The sequence below is a fragment of the Tubulanus polymorphus genome, chromosome 1 (assembly GCF_964204645.1).
Source record: "Tubulanus polymorphus chromosome 1, tnTubPoly1.2, whole genome shotgun sequence".
In the NCBI taxonomy this organism is placed as follows: Eukaryota; Metazoa; Nemertea; class Palaeonemertea; order Tubulaniformes; family Tubulanidae; genus Tubulanus; species Tubulanus polymorphus.
This window is the reverse complement of record NC_134025.1, coordinates 3,864,720-3,879,127: the sequence shown is the minus strand read 5'-3', so window position 1 is coordinate 3,879,127 and position 14,408 is coordinate 3,864,720. Positions and strand designations below refer to the sequence as shown.

Below are 14,408 nucleotides of genomic sequence, written 5' to 3'. Positions count from 1 at the left end.
AAATCTGCTTTGAGTCTGATTCAGAAATTTGTGGGTTTTGCTCTGTGTTCAATGCCGTTAAGGTAGCCATATTCAATTCAATACCTAATTGGAATAGAAAATTCATTAGTCAAAGTTTACGATTCATATCAGCCCGAACCTCATCGGAATATTCTAACCTTACCAGTAGGTGCTGCCGCCTATAATCAAGAAAATCAAAAAATGCAGAAAATAGCAAAAATCTACCAGAAAAAGGGAATATTACAAAAACTTCGTCTACATAGGTAATTCTCCCAAATCGCTGCGTACCTTTTGAGACAATTTAGCTGCGGTATTGAAGTGATAACTGTCAACAAACACTGAATATCAGAACAAAATGCAGACGATGTTCCCTCTGTGCCCTCAGACTGAAGCAATCACGTGATCATCAAAATGGCGGATGACCCTCTGAAAAATTGAATGTCGATCTGGTAAAATTCTGGTCTCATTTCTCGTGTCGTTTTGTCTAATAAATTTATTTTGATGATTTAATTCTAAGTAAAAAATAACTGGATATCTGTAGATATTGGTTGGCTATTTTTAGGTTGAAAGGTTTTCGGCAAAAGTTAATAAAACTAATATTTCTCAATTTAAAGAATTTATTTGAATTGAATTGCATTCAATCTTTGTATTCTTATATTGTAAAATTTCAGGGAAAATAATCTTTAAAATGTGGCACGAAGCAAGGAAACAGGAGAAGAAAATCCGAGGTCTGATGGTGGATTATCGAAGGCGAGCTGAAAGAAGAAGAGAGTTTTATGAGAAAATTGTAAATTACCATCGATCAACGTCAACAATGACACCCGCAAACATTACAATCATCACCCGACTCAAAAAACATAGTAATCAATGATTGAATGATTTTTTTTTCAGAAATTAGATCCAACGCAATTTGTCAGAGTTTACGGAAGAAATATTAAAATTCACTATGACCCAGCAGTGGCAGTGGCTGCTGCTAGCCCTCAAAGCATGTATGTGGACATTGTTCAGTCAAAGTGCTGATCTGTACCTCTCATGAATTACATCTATTGATTTAAGAATCACTGTCTTAGACATGGAAGGTTTCTTCAAATTCAAACATAATGGTTTTGTTTCATTACATATAGGATGCCATGGCAAGGAAATACAGATAACATGATCGATAGATTTGATGTACGCGCAAATCTGGATGTTATACCAAAGGCGCCTGATAAGGAAATTAAGTGAGTACTGAGTTCCTCATAAAAATACTTGTGAAACAGCCATGTTTTCAAATTGATTTTAAATTGGCCGATGCTGTCAGACTACCTTATTTATTGGAAAATGATATCTGTGATTTTGAATTTAAATCAGATTGACTGAAGCAGAATTAGAAGAAGAAAGAAAATGCTGTTATGAAAGATACAGACTTCTCGTTCAAAACGAATGCTCCGGGTGTAAGTTGGTGTTTTATTGATTGATGATGCGGCTTAAAGGTAGCTCTTACATCTGTATTCATATCTCTCATGTAGTAACTGAAGAACAATGCTTGCATCAGATTGAAATCGAAGAGCAATTTCGACCAGTGACGTTCAATCTTGCGAAATTAGCTGAGGAAGAAAAGAAAAAGTGAGCCTGTTCATTCCTGTTTTTGAAATGTCGATATATGGATAGATGTTGTTGAATTGGTAAATAATTTTTTATGATATTTCTATTGAAGACTCGCGGATAAAAAGGCGGCTATCGGTTATGTATATGATGATAGTACTGATGTAACCCCGGCGATGAATAAGAAGAAGGATGAAGATGAAGATAGCGGTGATGAGAGTGATACATCAATCACTGATATGGATTTAGGTATTGATAGGATCCCAGGTTTTCCATCCTGAAATTCAGAGACATCTTGGTTGTTTTATACTTAAAAGAGATATTTACATTTCAGATGTTGTTATCGAGGTTGATCAGTTGACAGACGAACAGATATCTTTAATGAATGAATGTGGCAAAATATATGGAATGGGGCCACATGACTTCATAACGTTAGTATTGCATAATGAATAAAGATTTATATTGAAAATTAAACTGAGTCTGAAAATGTATATTCTCATGTGTTTATAGTATGTTAAAGAAGGATAAGGAAGATGCTGATATGATAAAAGAAGCGAAACTGATCGAAGAGGAGAAGGCTCAATTTGCTGTAGGTTGAAGTTTTAGTAGTTTTTAGCTAAAAGAGATGTTTCTCTCTTACATTGACCAATAACTTTATTGTAGGGTCGTAAATCAAGAAGAGAAAGACGAGCCTTCAAAGAACGAAAACTCATGGGACGAAAGATTAGTCCTCCGAGGTTAGTTCTGTTTGAGGGTTATTGATTATATCGGAATTCATGACTCTATTTTAAAATATGGATTATTTCAGTTATGCAGCAAGAGAAAGCCCCAAGTATGAACCATTTAGAAAGTAAGTATTTTTTATCTTTTTCATACTGAATTTACTTCTAGGGGTGCGTGAAATGAACATGTATAACTCGATCCGTATCAATTATCTAGGTCATCTTCGCGATCCAGATCCAGATCCAGATCCAGATCACCGAAATTCAGTGGAAAATTGAAATATATAACATCTTTTGGTGGAGAAAGCTCAGATGAAGAAAAGAACAAAGTGCAGGGACCGAGCCTTCCACCGCATTTACATGTTCGCTCTGATAAGGACAAATTACGGTCGGTTGGAATTTTGTTTGTGTTCTAACCCTTTTCATCAGCTAGGCTTGTTGATTTCCTATCAAAAAGTTGTTGGCAAAATTGTTGCAAACTAGGGTTCATACTCGAATCAGGAATTTTGAACATTGTGGCATGTGACTTTACCACCCAGCCAAACTGCCCTAAAAGAACATAGCTTCTCTGCCGACCCTGAAAGGGTAAGAATTACCGTAATTGGATTATGAAAGTGCGGTTAATCTTATGAACTATTGTTAACATGTTCTAAAATGTTAAGTGGATAGTATATAAAGCAGGTTATTAATAACCTATGCAAAAGTGGTGAGTATAAACTGATCTCAAAGTGGGCTAATTTTTGCATGAGTTAAAATACCATTTTGAGATGAAAATCAATCTATCTTTCGCTGTATGGCTATATGATCCTGGAGGATATTATGATGCTTTATATTCTGTGAGGAATAATCTTGATTTGTCAATTTCATTTCCAATAAGTTTAACGATCTAAGTAAGATTATGTCAATGGTATGTTTCATTGACACCGAGTTCGTAGACGCAACGTAGCATGTTCTATTTTTTTATGTTTTTAGGTCGCTGCGTCAAATGGCTGAATCAGAATCTGTCGCTTACAACAATGATAATTCGAATGTGATTTCTAAGTCGCCAAAATCTATTTCTAAATCTAATTCAAGATCGAAAAGGTCTTGTACACATTCTCGAAGTCGATCAAGGTAGAATTCTCTTTTTATTTTTATGTTACAGTGGAATAAGAAAATAAATCTATGCACATGTATTCTAAAATCACGGTTTAGGTGAGAATTGCGACTCACTGATTAGGGGTGCCTAGAACTATTTCTTTTCATGATGATTGACGAATGAGTTTAATTCTCATTTTCAGATCCCGTGACGAAAGAAACCGATCTTCATCAAGTTCAAGATCGAGTCGTTCGTCTTCGCGGTCTTCGTCGAGGTCGCGTAGATCGAGGTCGCGCTCTAGAAGTTCTCGTTCGAGGTCACGACAAAGATCGCGTACGAGATCGAGAGATCGGTACCGACGGGGAAACAGACGATCGAGGAGTCGTCGTAGGTCGAGGTCGCGTTCTAGGAATAGAAACCGTTCGCGATCGAGATCTCGCAATCGCAGAGGTTCCCGGTCGAGATCTTCATCGAGATCGAGACGATATTCCAGAAGTCAATCGAGATCCAGGTCGCGGAGTAAAACCTCTAAAAAACAGTAAGGAATCAAACAAACATAGTCTTGATTATTAAGAAATTTAATCGTTCATAATTTATATATGTATTGATTCTAGCTCCAAAAGTCCTGAAAAACAACCTGTGGTTATCAAAAGATATCGTCGAGCGAGTCTTTCCAGTGGAAATGAGAAGAGTGATTCTGATGAAGATACGAAAACGAAAACAACCAGACAAAAAAATTCTCGGTGAGTTTTCTTCTGATTGTTCTTTGCTGATCCTTCGCAGTTAAGTTTTCATTTGTGTGTTCACATATTTCATTCGAATTTTTCAGATTACATGTAGAGCCGAAGAATGCTCGGGATAATAAGGTGTCCACCAAAGTCAGTAAGAACTTAGTTAGCTATTGACAAATCACTCTTATTATGACAACATCAACTCTGAATGTTTTGATTGTACCTCCCTGGTTTAGTGACTTTTACTGCTTCTGCTCACTCATTGTCAGCTCCGTGTTAGAATCAAATGGGAACTGCTAGTAGTTGTAATTGCAACCGAGCTTCTTGTAGCTTACAATCTGTAATAGATTGCATACGTATAATAAAAAGGCTTTCACTCTTATAATCATTTGTGCTTTGGTAGGTATGTTGTATTTGCAAGTACTATTTCAATTCTATAATGGTGGTTTAGAGTCTTGAGCTACGTAAAAAATGCACTTTTGACCATTCTGTTCGGGGACTAGCAACCACGACACAGCCTTCCTCTCTTGTTGATACACTCGTTGGTTTTTCAGATTCCCTTAATATTAGAAAATGTTTGAATGTACGTTTAGAGATGTTAAGAGAAAGAATTCTAAAATCTCGTGGCATAAAATGTGAAGGGATATGATTGTTTGCATGTAATTAATTTTCTAGAAACCAGCTGCAGCAGCAGGTGCCCTTACAGCTCAAGAACGACTTAAACGTAAAATGCAGGCAGCATTGAATAAGACATGTAAGAAATAATGAATGAATTTCTTGGCATTCCATTTCCTTGTCACTAGATCATAAATTTCTCGACTAATAACCTAATTATCTTGCAGATAAAGCTGACAAGAAAGCTGAGAGAGAGAAAACTGACAAGATGGAGCAGGAGAGAATGGTAACGAAGCATACATTATTTTGAGGTTGTTTTACGTCGAAAACTGTTTTGACGAAAGTTATTTTTGATGTTGTTAGGATAGAGAAGAAGAATTACGGATGATGGCAATTCAAATGAGAAAACGAGAGCGAGAAAGGCGTCATAGAGAAAGATTAGACGGTGATGACAGTAGTTCCGATGATGGAGGTCGAAAAAGATCTGTTTCACCAAAATCCAGAAAAAGGCCTTACTCTTCATCAAGGTATTTGTTTATGATTAATCTTATGATATCTTATGATGGGTTTTCTAAATGGGCAGAAAGTGGCCATCCTGTTATATCTCTACAACTGGAGGAAGTTTAATGCTAATTAATTGTATAATTTTTTCGTTTACAGCTCAAGATCTCGGTCTCGATCCCGATCACCAAAAACACGAGTTTCAAGGTCGCATTCCAGATCACAATCATACTCTCCACCACCACCTCCACCACCTCCTGGTACTGACTCATACAAACGACGAATTGTCGACTATTAGCTCAATTATCCCAAGCCGGTATATCTTAACTTGTATAAAGCCCCTTAAACTATTCTCAGCACTTTGCCCTTCATGAAATTACATCTGAATAGTTCATATATCCGGTAATGCTGTATTATCCTCTTGAAAATTTAGTTTTTCGTTGTAAATAAATTCAAATATGAAAATACATGTATTGAGTTTTTACTAGTTTTCTTTGTAGATGTTATGAGTTTCTGGTCGAATGTATCTTTCTGTTCATCAACTTTTATGTACAACCTAAAATCCGTCTGATTAATCAAAATGACATCAAATATATCATGTATAACAATGTTTGACGTTTATTTCATCATCAATAACAACAAAAATGCGTGGTTACGTCGATGATTGTATCATCACAGCTGGGATTTTGATTTCCAACGGTCTGTGCTATTCTTCCCTTTCAGATGTCAGTAAATGCATTGTGGAACCTTGACTAGTAATTTGTGACCATAGAAGTGTATTTTTTATCTTTCAAAACATCAACTTCTTAGCGCACACTGATATAAAAAAAAAATACATAAATACAAAATTTCATAAAATAAACTAAGAGCAGAGGGGCATTTTTTAGAACAAACTGATTAGGTTTACTGAAAAATCGTATTTGTTTATACCGGTTCATACTACTGATAAGCTCAAATTGGTGCATTTGTCTTCCGAAAATTGAAATAATCAAAGCAAATGCTATAAATCATCGCATAAAGTGGTTTTGATGGCCTCTTATCCGAGTAAAGCTTAACTTAATAAGTTTGTTCTAAATGAATGTAACTCGGATGAAAACCGTTTCAGTTTGATTTCACTTACAATTATCAGGGTCGTTTAACTGCTTTCTCTTCAAATTTGGTTTATTAGAATCATTTGACTGGGAATCTCTTCCATTAATGCGAGGTAATAGATGGCATGGAGTCGGTGCTGGTTTATTACTAAAATACGGTTTCTTTAGACCCTGGAATAAACATTGAATTCTTTTTTTTACATGTACATAGGATCAGACAGTCCTATGAGAGACGAATCGTGCGTACTTACTGTTGTAGCTGTGCATCGTTTTAGAGGATCGAGCTGTAGTAATGTTTCTAACATTTCTAGAACATCGTCACCAGCAGCAGTAAATATAGAGCTAAATGGAATACTTGGCACTGGTTTGAAATCGATATAGTCTGGTAGAGATTTCAGATCCTGAAAGGTAGAGATGATTATCAATATTCAATACTGACTCCATGTAATGTAGTCGATGACCTATATTGCTATGGATAGTTCTTACCGGCCAGTTTTCTTCTGTTGGAGTACCGACAACTTCAAATATTTTACTCAGCTGATCAATATCTGTCTCCCCCGGAAAAATTGGTACCTGAAGATCGAATGGAAATGATATATTCAGATGGGATCGTTGTAAAAGCTTTTGTTTATTCATAAAACAATGTCTGAAAAGTCTCTTACACGTAACAATAGCTCAGCCATAATACATCCGACAGCCCAGATATCAATTCCGACCCCGTACATTCTGGCACCAAACAGCAATTCGGGAGCCCGGTACCATCTGAATATACATTTAGAATTCAAGTATGTTGAATAGAATAAAATTGACCAGTTCAAATGATATTTTCTAATCATTTCTATTGTCACCTGGTCACAACTTGATGAGTGTATATCCTATTCGGAGAACCATAATACTTGGCCAAACCAAAATCACCGATTTTTAACACTCCATTTTCATTCAACAGTAAATTATTTGGTTTCAAGTCCTGGCAAAATAAAAGTTGCAATCAATCAATCAATCAATCAATGATCGAGTTAGTTCATATATTACCACTCCTTTTTTCATGAGATTAAAAACAATAGCATACGCGATGTAAGATCCAATGATGATGGAGGTATTCTAAACCTTTCAATGTTTGAACAACATAGCATTTAATATGAGCTGGAGTGAAAATCAAACTTGAATCTTTTATAAGAACCTACAATAGAAAAGAGGCTATAGATGAAGTATTGGTAAACAGCGCAGGGGCCATTGAATCAAGAAGGATTGTATGTAATACTCACTTCTAAATCAGTATCCATAAAATCAAACACCAGACTGACATTGGATTTGTGCCCGAAAATATCAACCAACTGAAGTGAAAAACAAATAGAAACAATTAGATAATTCACAGTGATTAGTAAACAAACCTCTCTTGTGGAATGAAACCCTAGACTTACACCAATGATATTCGGATGATGAAGTTCTTGTAGTAGCTTTATTTCTCGCAGCGCAGTACGATTGATTCCATCAGCTGCTTCGATTCTCGTGCCAATTTTAATCTGAAGAATCAAATTCATTGAGATATCAAAAGATCTTTATACCTATTCATATCCAGGCTTAATAAATTAAATACTTACTTTCTTCACAGCTACTATTTTATCATTATTTCCGGTATCTTTTGCTTTGTAAACAGTGGCGAACTGAAAAAAAAACCAATAATTAAGAAGATACATGTAGTACATCATCAGGTTTTCTAGTTCTTAAGCTTATTTCACTTATTCCCAAACCGTTCATCACAACATTCAACAACACTAACAACACAGGGCCAACCTACTTAACCAACAGATCAGCGCAGGAGGAGGGTCAATTAACGTTTTTTATCTTCATCGTGCACATTTAGCCTTCAATTCGTAGCCCACTCACCTGTCCTTCACCTAAAAATGAAATTTTTTCATATCTTTTAGCTTTTTCCTCTTGTTCATTGTCGTAATCTGCCATTTATAATCAGTTGTCGGTACTGCGGCCTTATCTTTATTTGTTGACATTCGCAGATTGAATTGTATTGGTGGCTCCACGTAACCTCCACAAAGTGGTGTCATGCGGATGAGGTTCGAATCCCAATAAAGCGTCATTATTCGAGCGTCTTCGCGTGCGCCGGTAAAGATGGACCGATCGCACCACACCGGTGAACTGAAAAATTCCCTTTTTTAAATAAGTCCCAGTTTCTTCTCCCCGCTCGATGCCCTGAGTTAAAAGCCTAGTGCAGGGATTGAATTTACAGTGGCGGATTTCGGCGGAGCACCGGGGCAGTGCTCCATCTAATAGTGTCAGTAAATCTGGACCAACCTTTTTATCAGATTGTGCCTCAAAATGTTTTTTTTTCTTTTGTAAAACAAGAGTTCTCACGTAGGATCTAGTAGTAGATGGACAATTACTATGCGCTCTCGTACAACCCAAAGGCCCCTCGGACTGGTCACTCAATCCCGAAAAATCTTAATATACATTTAAATGGTTTCCAATCGTTCCGAATCTTGCCTTGCATGCATAATGCAAGTTAACAACAGTTCGCCAATCCCTTTCAATTGCATTGAACCAAAAGTGAAGGGCGTCACCTGCAACCTCAATTAAATCTGGACACGTTTATCAAAATTATCTGGGAACATACAAGGATTAATGACATGGCGGTAAGTCTATTTTGTATTTGGTCAGATTACTTTAACTCATCAGCGCTTGAATTCATGACATCACGGTTTGAATTATGATAATCCCAAAAATGTTCTGATCTTCATCAATCAACAGATTCCGATGCGAAAATTTGTGATTTGCAAATACTACATTTCAGTAATAATCACCCTTATTTTAGGTAGGATTATTTATCCGTATTCACAAACTTCCAATAAGTCAGAGCCAGTTTCTGGACGAGTTTTTGTTATAAGTATATATGTCGTAAATCGATTAATGACATGTATTTTAGTTATTTGGATATTCCGAGAACGTCTTCTGTATTATGGAGCCAGATCGATCAACGAAAACGAAATAAAATCGGATATCAATCCTCGAATATGTCCAACTCAAAAAAAATCTACGCCCTTGCGGAAGGTATATAATTGAATTTGAAATGTGGTCAGTAATTATTTTTGCATCACTGGTTAAGCTCCTTCACTAACTTCGCCTTTTTTTTCAGGAAAACACGATATCATCAACGGTACCACCACAATATGAACTAAAGAGACAATACGATTCCTCTGTTCTTGAAGATGAAACCTATCCTCAAAGGCAGATGCCATCGAAAGTAGTTCTGTACGGATATATGCGCGGAGGAACGACTTTCATCGGAAAAAGCTTTGAGAAGAACGAACGTGCCTTCCTTTGGTTTGAGCCGATTGCTAACCTATACCTAAACATGATCGGCGTTCATTTGTCTCCTATGGGTCAAAGCCAATCACTTGTTCTTCGGTTAGTTTGTAGAGTCTTTTTACATTCAAACGGTATTTTTGATTAATATTCTATTTTCATTCCGATACAAGTTTTTTCGATATTTTTCTAGATTGACTAAAGAAAATCCCGCGGCAATTGAAAAACTTCTCAACGGACTATTGAACTGTGAACTAGATGAAGCTAATGTAATGAAAGAGGTCCTTACTCATCATTTCGTGAACTGGGGGACTAAAGTGAATCGTTACAATGAATGTATATTAAAACTAGTTGGTAGCCAAGGTTATGTGGCTAGGTGCTACACCCTATTACAGCCATTACGCTGTTCGCTTAATGATAACTTCTGTTCACAAATACTGAGCGAAATGAGAGAAAATCGCGGAAATATATCTGGAAAAATATCCCTCGATGAAAGACAAAAGAAAGCGTTATTAGATTGGTACCGGTGCATGAAACCAATATATGAAACGGATGGAGTACAAACTTGTATAAAGGAGGCTGGATTATTAGAGAGATGCAGAATTTCGAACATTCGTGCGGCAAAAATAATTCGCGCTTCGATGGAAACTATTGAATATTTGACAGAAAAGCATCCGGATTGGTTGTTTATTTACTACGTGCGCGATCCACGGGGTACTCTCAGCTCTCGAGCATCATTTTCGAATCGAAAGGACAGTTCAGTGGGTGCTGAGCAGTTCTGCGATTATATGCGTAAAGATGTCGCTATTTTTCGAAAAATGGCAAAAAAATATCCAAACCGATTCTTTTTCTTGAAATACGAATCGCTGGCTTTCGATCCGTTTAAGGCCGTGCAAAATGTGTATAATTTCATGGGATTTCCTCAGTATATACCGGCTTCTGTAATGAGGGCGATTAAGGAAATGACGCAAAACGATCCTGGAAAAATTATATACAGCAACATGGGCACAAGAAAAGACAACTCATCTCGCGTCGCACTGGCCTGGCAAAGTAAAACATATCTAAGTGATGTCAAAGCTATCAACACGCACTGTCGTGACGTACTTCGATATTTTGACTATGCTAAATACTGAAAACTTGGGCAATACGTTTATTAGTAAATCCCACACAGAATCACGAATTCTTTATTTTGTATGGTGTCTTGTCAGTATTCAGATAGCCTCCTAGTCACATTACGTTATTTGGTTTTTCTGGTATCAACAGATAGCTCGATTAGTCAGGGCTTCGGGAACTCCTACCTACTGCTCTCCCCACGAGTAACTGAAGGTGTTTACAGGTATGTTTACAAATGACGACGAATACGTTTATACTTTCTCATTCGGACGGAAATTTATTGATGATAATTAATAGATATATAATTTATTAAGTATAGTTTCTATCAATTTCCAATAAAGCCAATTTCTGTTGCATCGATTCAGACTCTTCCGATCTTCAGTTTTTCCATTTCACGCATCATTTGGCAAACTGCGCACGAGTGACACCAATATAAGCAACACATATCCTGGAGGATAGAACCCTGAAAATATAGAAAAAAATAAAGCATCGATATATATCAGTCGGTCAGACACAGGGTTGTTAATTTCTATTGAATGCGACGCGCGAGTTTTTAAAACATACTTTAATGTTGTATTTTGTTCTAAGTTTTACACGTAATGCTAAAGCTCCAACAGGAAATGAGCATCCTCCAGCATCAATATTACAGCATCCGACAAAACAAGATTCATCCATTCTTGTTGCTATGTCACACATACTGCAGTAGTAACAACATGTCACGCACATACCTGTGAATTACAATAAACAATTAATTGAAAAGAAGAACTCCGTCGGTCGTTTTGTTCGGCGCGTCAGTACTTACAGATCTTACAGTCGCTGAATATAGCGAATATTCCAGTCGACCAGGGTCGTTCCTTGCTTGAATCTGTATTACCTCCGGATCCATCTCCTCCACCCCCTCCGCCAGCGTTCACCACCACCGAACAGGTATTCGCATTCGATATTGCGGGTGAAGGTTGTTGCATGACTATCGGCGTGGCGACATACTTAGCTTCTGGCATGTTGTTATTTGGTGGATATGGTGCTGAAGGATTAGGCGGTAGGGTAGTTGGATATCCGCCATACATCGGTTGAACGTTGTATTGATACGGGTTCATCATACTATAAATGCAAGATGATACAAATATTTTGAGATGCAGTTTTTGAATGAGATTAATCATTGGTTCAGTTTGGAATTTGAATTTATTAAGGCTAACATTTTACATTTTATTCGCTATATAATTCACACGTGCAGTGATTATTACCTTTACCCGGGCAGATACGATTAATAAACAACTTACCTTGCAAGGTTGTAGTGTGTCAGGAAGGGTAACCCGTAGTCGGTTTGCTTCGTGAATGTTGTCGCGACCCGATATGACGGTCATCCTCGTCTGACAGGTCGCCGACATTCAGACGATAAAACGCTTCGTCAACCACAACTTTACATAGATCGCACGTTCCAAATGATTGAAGCCAAAGTTCCAATGGTCGCTTAGACAGACATACTTCGTCAAAAGTTTAGTCAATAGCTAGAAACGACTGTACAACATATGCGGTTTTGTATGACAAAAGCTTATGACCAACCATCGGTAGAATACAATGAAAATAAATTACCCAAAATTTATTGTTTTTCATTTCATTGCTAATGTATTCCGTGTGCCCGCCCGAGGCAACGGAAGTTACCGTCTTGACTTCACTACACTGCATACTTTGAACAATTCATTCCTCTGAAATCATATTCATTGACGAATTTAACACCGTTATGTCAATTACAACTACACGTATCTTAAAGTAATTGGAAATGAATACAATTGTGTTTATACCACCATAATAGCGAAGACAACTGCATAGTGTTTCTCTGGATATTGTGGTGTAAATATTGGTGATTTGTAAGACAAAAGATTATCTGCGTATAGTAGGCCTGATACTTTTTGAAGAAAATTTCCGAATGTATCATTTTTATGTAATCACTTGGAAGTTATACAATGCAATGTTCGCTTCTGTGTCGCGTTCATCATGGCCAGCCGTCGCTAGTGATGTGCAGTTGAGATTGTTATATCGACGTCAATTCTTTACTACCATCATAAGCTCTAACAATGTCGTCTCACTTTGCCATTTGAAGAAATTACAAGTTGTGCATTATCAGTATGTCATTAAGCTTTCTCATCAATCATTTAGTTTTGTGCAGTCAGCCTTATCTTTCGGCTGTTTCTTTCTCATTTATCGCGGACATTCTGTGTTTTTCAATAGTCGGCTCTCTTTTAGGCCCCGTGATCGGCTGCAACCGTCTCCGTACAGAGATAACCGTCGTATTCGAGGATCAATGAGACAGAAAGACATTAGACCCAGTACATTCAGGCACCCGTGAAAAAGCAAATATGTGACCAATGACTCGGGCGATAAAGATATCTTGATAACCAACATCATTGTCGTAAGAATTGATGAAGACTAGAAGAAAACTGAAAACTGCCTTTCAGGACCATTTTATGGTTTGAGAGATTGAAAGAGTTTTTTTTTCTTTACACAGAATCGCTATTGTTTATGATTGACTTTGAGCTCTCATGATGGCTTCGTTTTCGTTTTCATTCTTACTTAATGATAAACGCGTTGAGGTTGTGTTTCTAATCATCATCTCGCGTGTTAAATGGTCGTTAATTCAAATACATCAGATACAATAATCATCTATACAAACTCAAACTGGTTGATTTCCAATAATCCGTTCGATAACAGTTCATGATGATTGAATGAACGAATCAGACCAAAAAATTAGACTTGACTCAAGAAATGCGCGTGAATATAGGGTTCTTTTTTTCTTTTGGCATGCTCAACGTGATAAATATATCATGTTTAATAGTAACAGCCTTTCTCTTCGTTTTTGCAAATAAACAAAGCAAAAACCAAGATGAGACCTCGATGATAATCATCGGGTAATTAATTCAAATTCTAATGGTACGCGGTAGGTATGAGTGGGCACCGAACATAGATACTCAGCTAAGGCACATTCGCGATCGAATTATGATAAACCTGATATTACGAAGCAACTATCCCCGCAGCAGGACCAGCTGTGACAATGTCAACTTAATCCGAACGTGAAAATAACAAAAGTTTGACTTTTCTCCTCGCGTGATTCAATAGAGATTTTCATACCTTATCTTCAGTAACCACAACGGTTTCAAATTTATGTTTGCGAGATATGACTTTTGCTGTATTTACGACATCTTGGAAATGATAACCCATTTCGTAACGAGCAAGCCTTTCCAGATGAGATACCTGTAGGCTCTCTACTGCAAATCATCGTTTGACGATACATGGCCTGGAATTTGGCCATACACGTGTTCTTGAAAGTAATCAAGTTTTTTCTTGAATTCTCTATTTGATATTTTTTCATTTGGATCTGCTACGGGCTGATCATCCCCTTAAGTTCTGGCAATACGCTGCAGCCGCTTTTAATGTTTTTCTCAGTAGTTTTCCTCCTTAAAAATCTTCGTCTGGTCGGCTCTATTGTTATTTGTTGAGCGGTGATCGATCACAGCGCGGATACATTTAGCCTCTTGCTTGTTCGTCATGCTATAGAACGTTGACACTTGCACTTCTCACGTCGCCTTAGCTGTTTCAATGGCGGCACTTCCGGTTTACACGGTAATGAGGAAATTAATCTAAAATCAGAGTAATGTTC

The 14,408-nt window shown here is 37.2% G+C and overlaps 3 protein-coding genes across 3 annotated transcripts; 1 reads left to right on the top strand and 2 right to left on the bottom strand.

Moving 5' to 3' along the window:
• The first annotated feature begins 402 nt into the window (after nt 1-402).
• On the top strand, nt 403-5,665 carry LOC141915047 (uncharacterized). Its single transcript, XM_074806442.1, has 20 exons — nt 403-449; nt 672-787; nt 892-989; nt 1,125-1,220; nt 1,351-1,433; nt 1,509-1,605; nt 1,697-1,833; nt 1,919-2,015; nt 2,095-2,173; nt 2,248-2,321; nt 2,393-2,434; nt 2,524-2,694; nt 3,279-3,419; nt 3,587-3,922; nt 3,999-4,127; nt 4,214-4,262; nt 4,791-4,869; nt 4,958-5,016; nt 5,094-5,257; nt 5,391-5,665. The coding sequence occupies exons 2-20, from the start codon at nt 689-691 to the stop codon at nt 5,527-5,529; spliced, it is 2,169 nt and encodes a 722-aa protein (XP_074662543.1). The 5' UTR covers nt 403-449; nt 672-688; the 3' UTR covers nt 5,530-5,665.
• A 170-nt stretch (nt 5,666-5,835) lies between these two features.
• Nucleotides 5,836-8,337, bottom strand: LOC141915064 (cyclin-dependent kinase 7-like). The gene is made up of 11 exons (XM_074806471.1): nt 8,210-8,337; nt 7,924-7,986; nt 7,744-7,845; nt 7,588-7,656; nt 7,392-7,502; nt 7,171-7,289; nt 6,985-7,084; nt 6,809-6,895; nt 6,574-6,723; nt 6,352-6,493; nt 5,836-6,047 (listed from the first exon to the last, which is right to left on the bottom strand). Exons 1-11 carry the CDS (start codon nt 8,282-8,284, stop codon nt 6,022-6,024), a joined length of 1,044 nt encoding a protein of 347 aa, XP_074662572.1. The 5' UTR covers nt 8,285-8,337; the 3' UTR covers nt 5,836-6,021.
• Nucleotides 8,338-11,015: 2,678 nt separating this feature from the next.
• Nucleotides 11,016-12,130, bottom strand: LOC141915071 (placenta-specific gene 8 protein-like). Its single transcript, XM_074806478.1, has 4 exons — nt 12,034-12,130; nt 11,556-11,854; nt 11,318-11,481; nt 11,016-11,216 (listed from the first exon to the last, which is right to left on the bottom strand). The coding sequence occupies exons 2-4, from the start codon at nt 11,851-11,853 to the stop codon at nt 11,115-11,117; spliced, it is 564 nt and encodes a 187-aa protein (XP_074662579.1). The 5' UTR covers nt 11,854; nt 12,034-12,130; the 3' UTR covers nt 11,016-11,114.
• Between the last annotated feature and the right edge of the window lie 2,278 nt (nt 12,131-14,408).

Bases quoted from the DNA above. Each gene is read 5' to 3' on its own strand.
- LOC141915071 (XM_074806478.1), bottom strand. From the start codon at position 11,853: ATGATGAACCCGTATCAATACAACGTTCAACCGATGTATGGCGGATAT. The intron at 11,482-11,555 runs GTAAGTACTGAC...TGTAATTCACAG, and splicing joins ATTCAGCGACTGTAAGATCT to GTATGTGCGTGACATGTTGT. The intron at 11,217-11,317 runs GTATGTTTTAAA...CTATATTTTCAG, and splicing joins GAACAAAATACAACATTAAA to GGTTCTATCCTCCAGGATAT.
- LOC141915064 (XM_074806471.1), bottom strand. From the start codon at position 8,284: ATGGCAGATTACGACAATGAACAAGAGGAAAAAGCTAAAAGATATGAA. The intron at 7,085-7,170 runs GTGACAATAGAA...ATGTATATTCAG, and splicing joins ACTCATCAAGTTGTGACCAG to ATGGTACCGGGCTCCCGAAT. The intron at 6,048-6,351 runs GTAAGTGAAATC...TTTTTATATCAG, and splicing joins GTTAAACGACCCTGATAATT to TGTGCGCTAAGAAGTTGATG.
- LOC141915047 (XM_074806442.1), top strand. From the start codon at position 689: ATGTGGCACGAAGCAAGGAAACAGGAGAAGAAAATCCGAGGTCTGATG. The intron at 2,322-2,392 runs GTTAGTTCTGTT...GGATTATTTCAG, and splicing joins CGAAAGATTAGTCCTCCGAG to TTATGCAGCAAGAGAAAGCC. The intron at 2,695-3,278 runs GTCGGTTGGAAT...TTATGTTTTTAG, and splicing joins TCTGATAAGGACAAATTACG to GTCGCTGCGTCAAATGGCTG.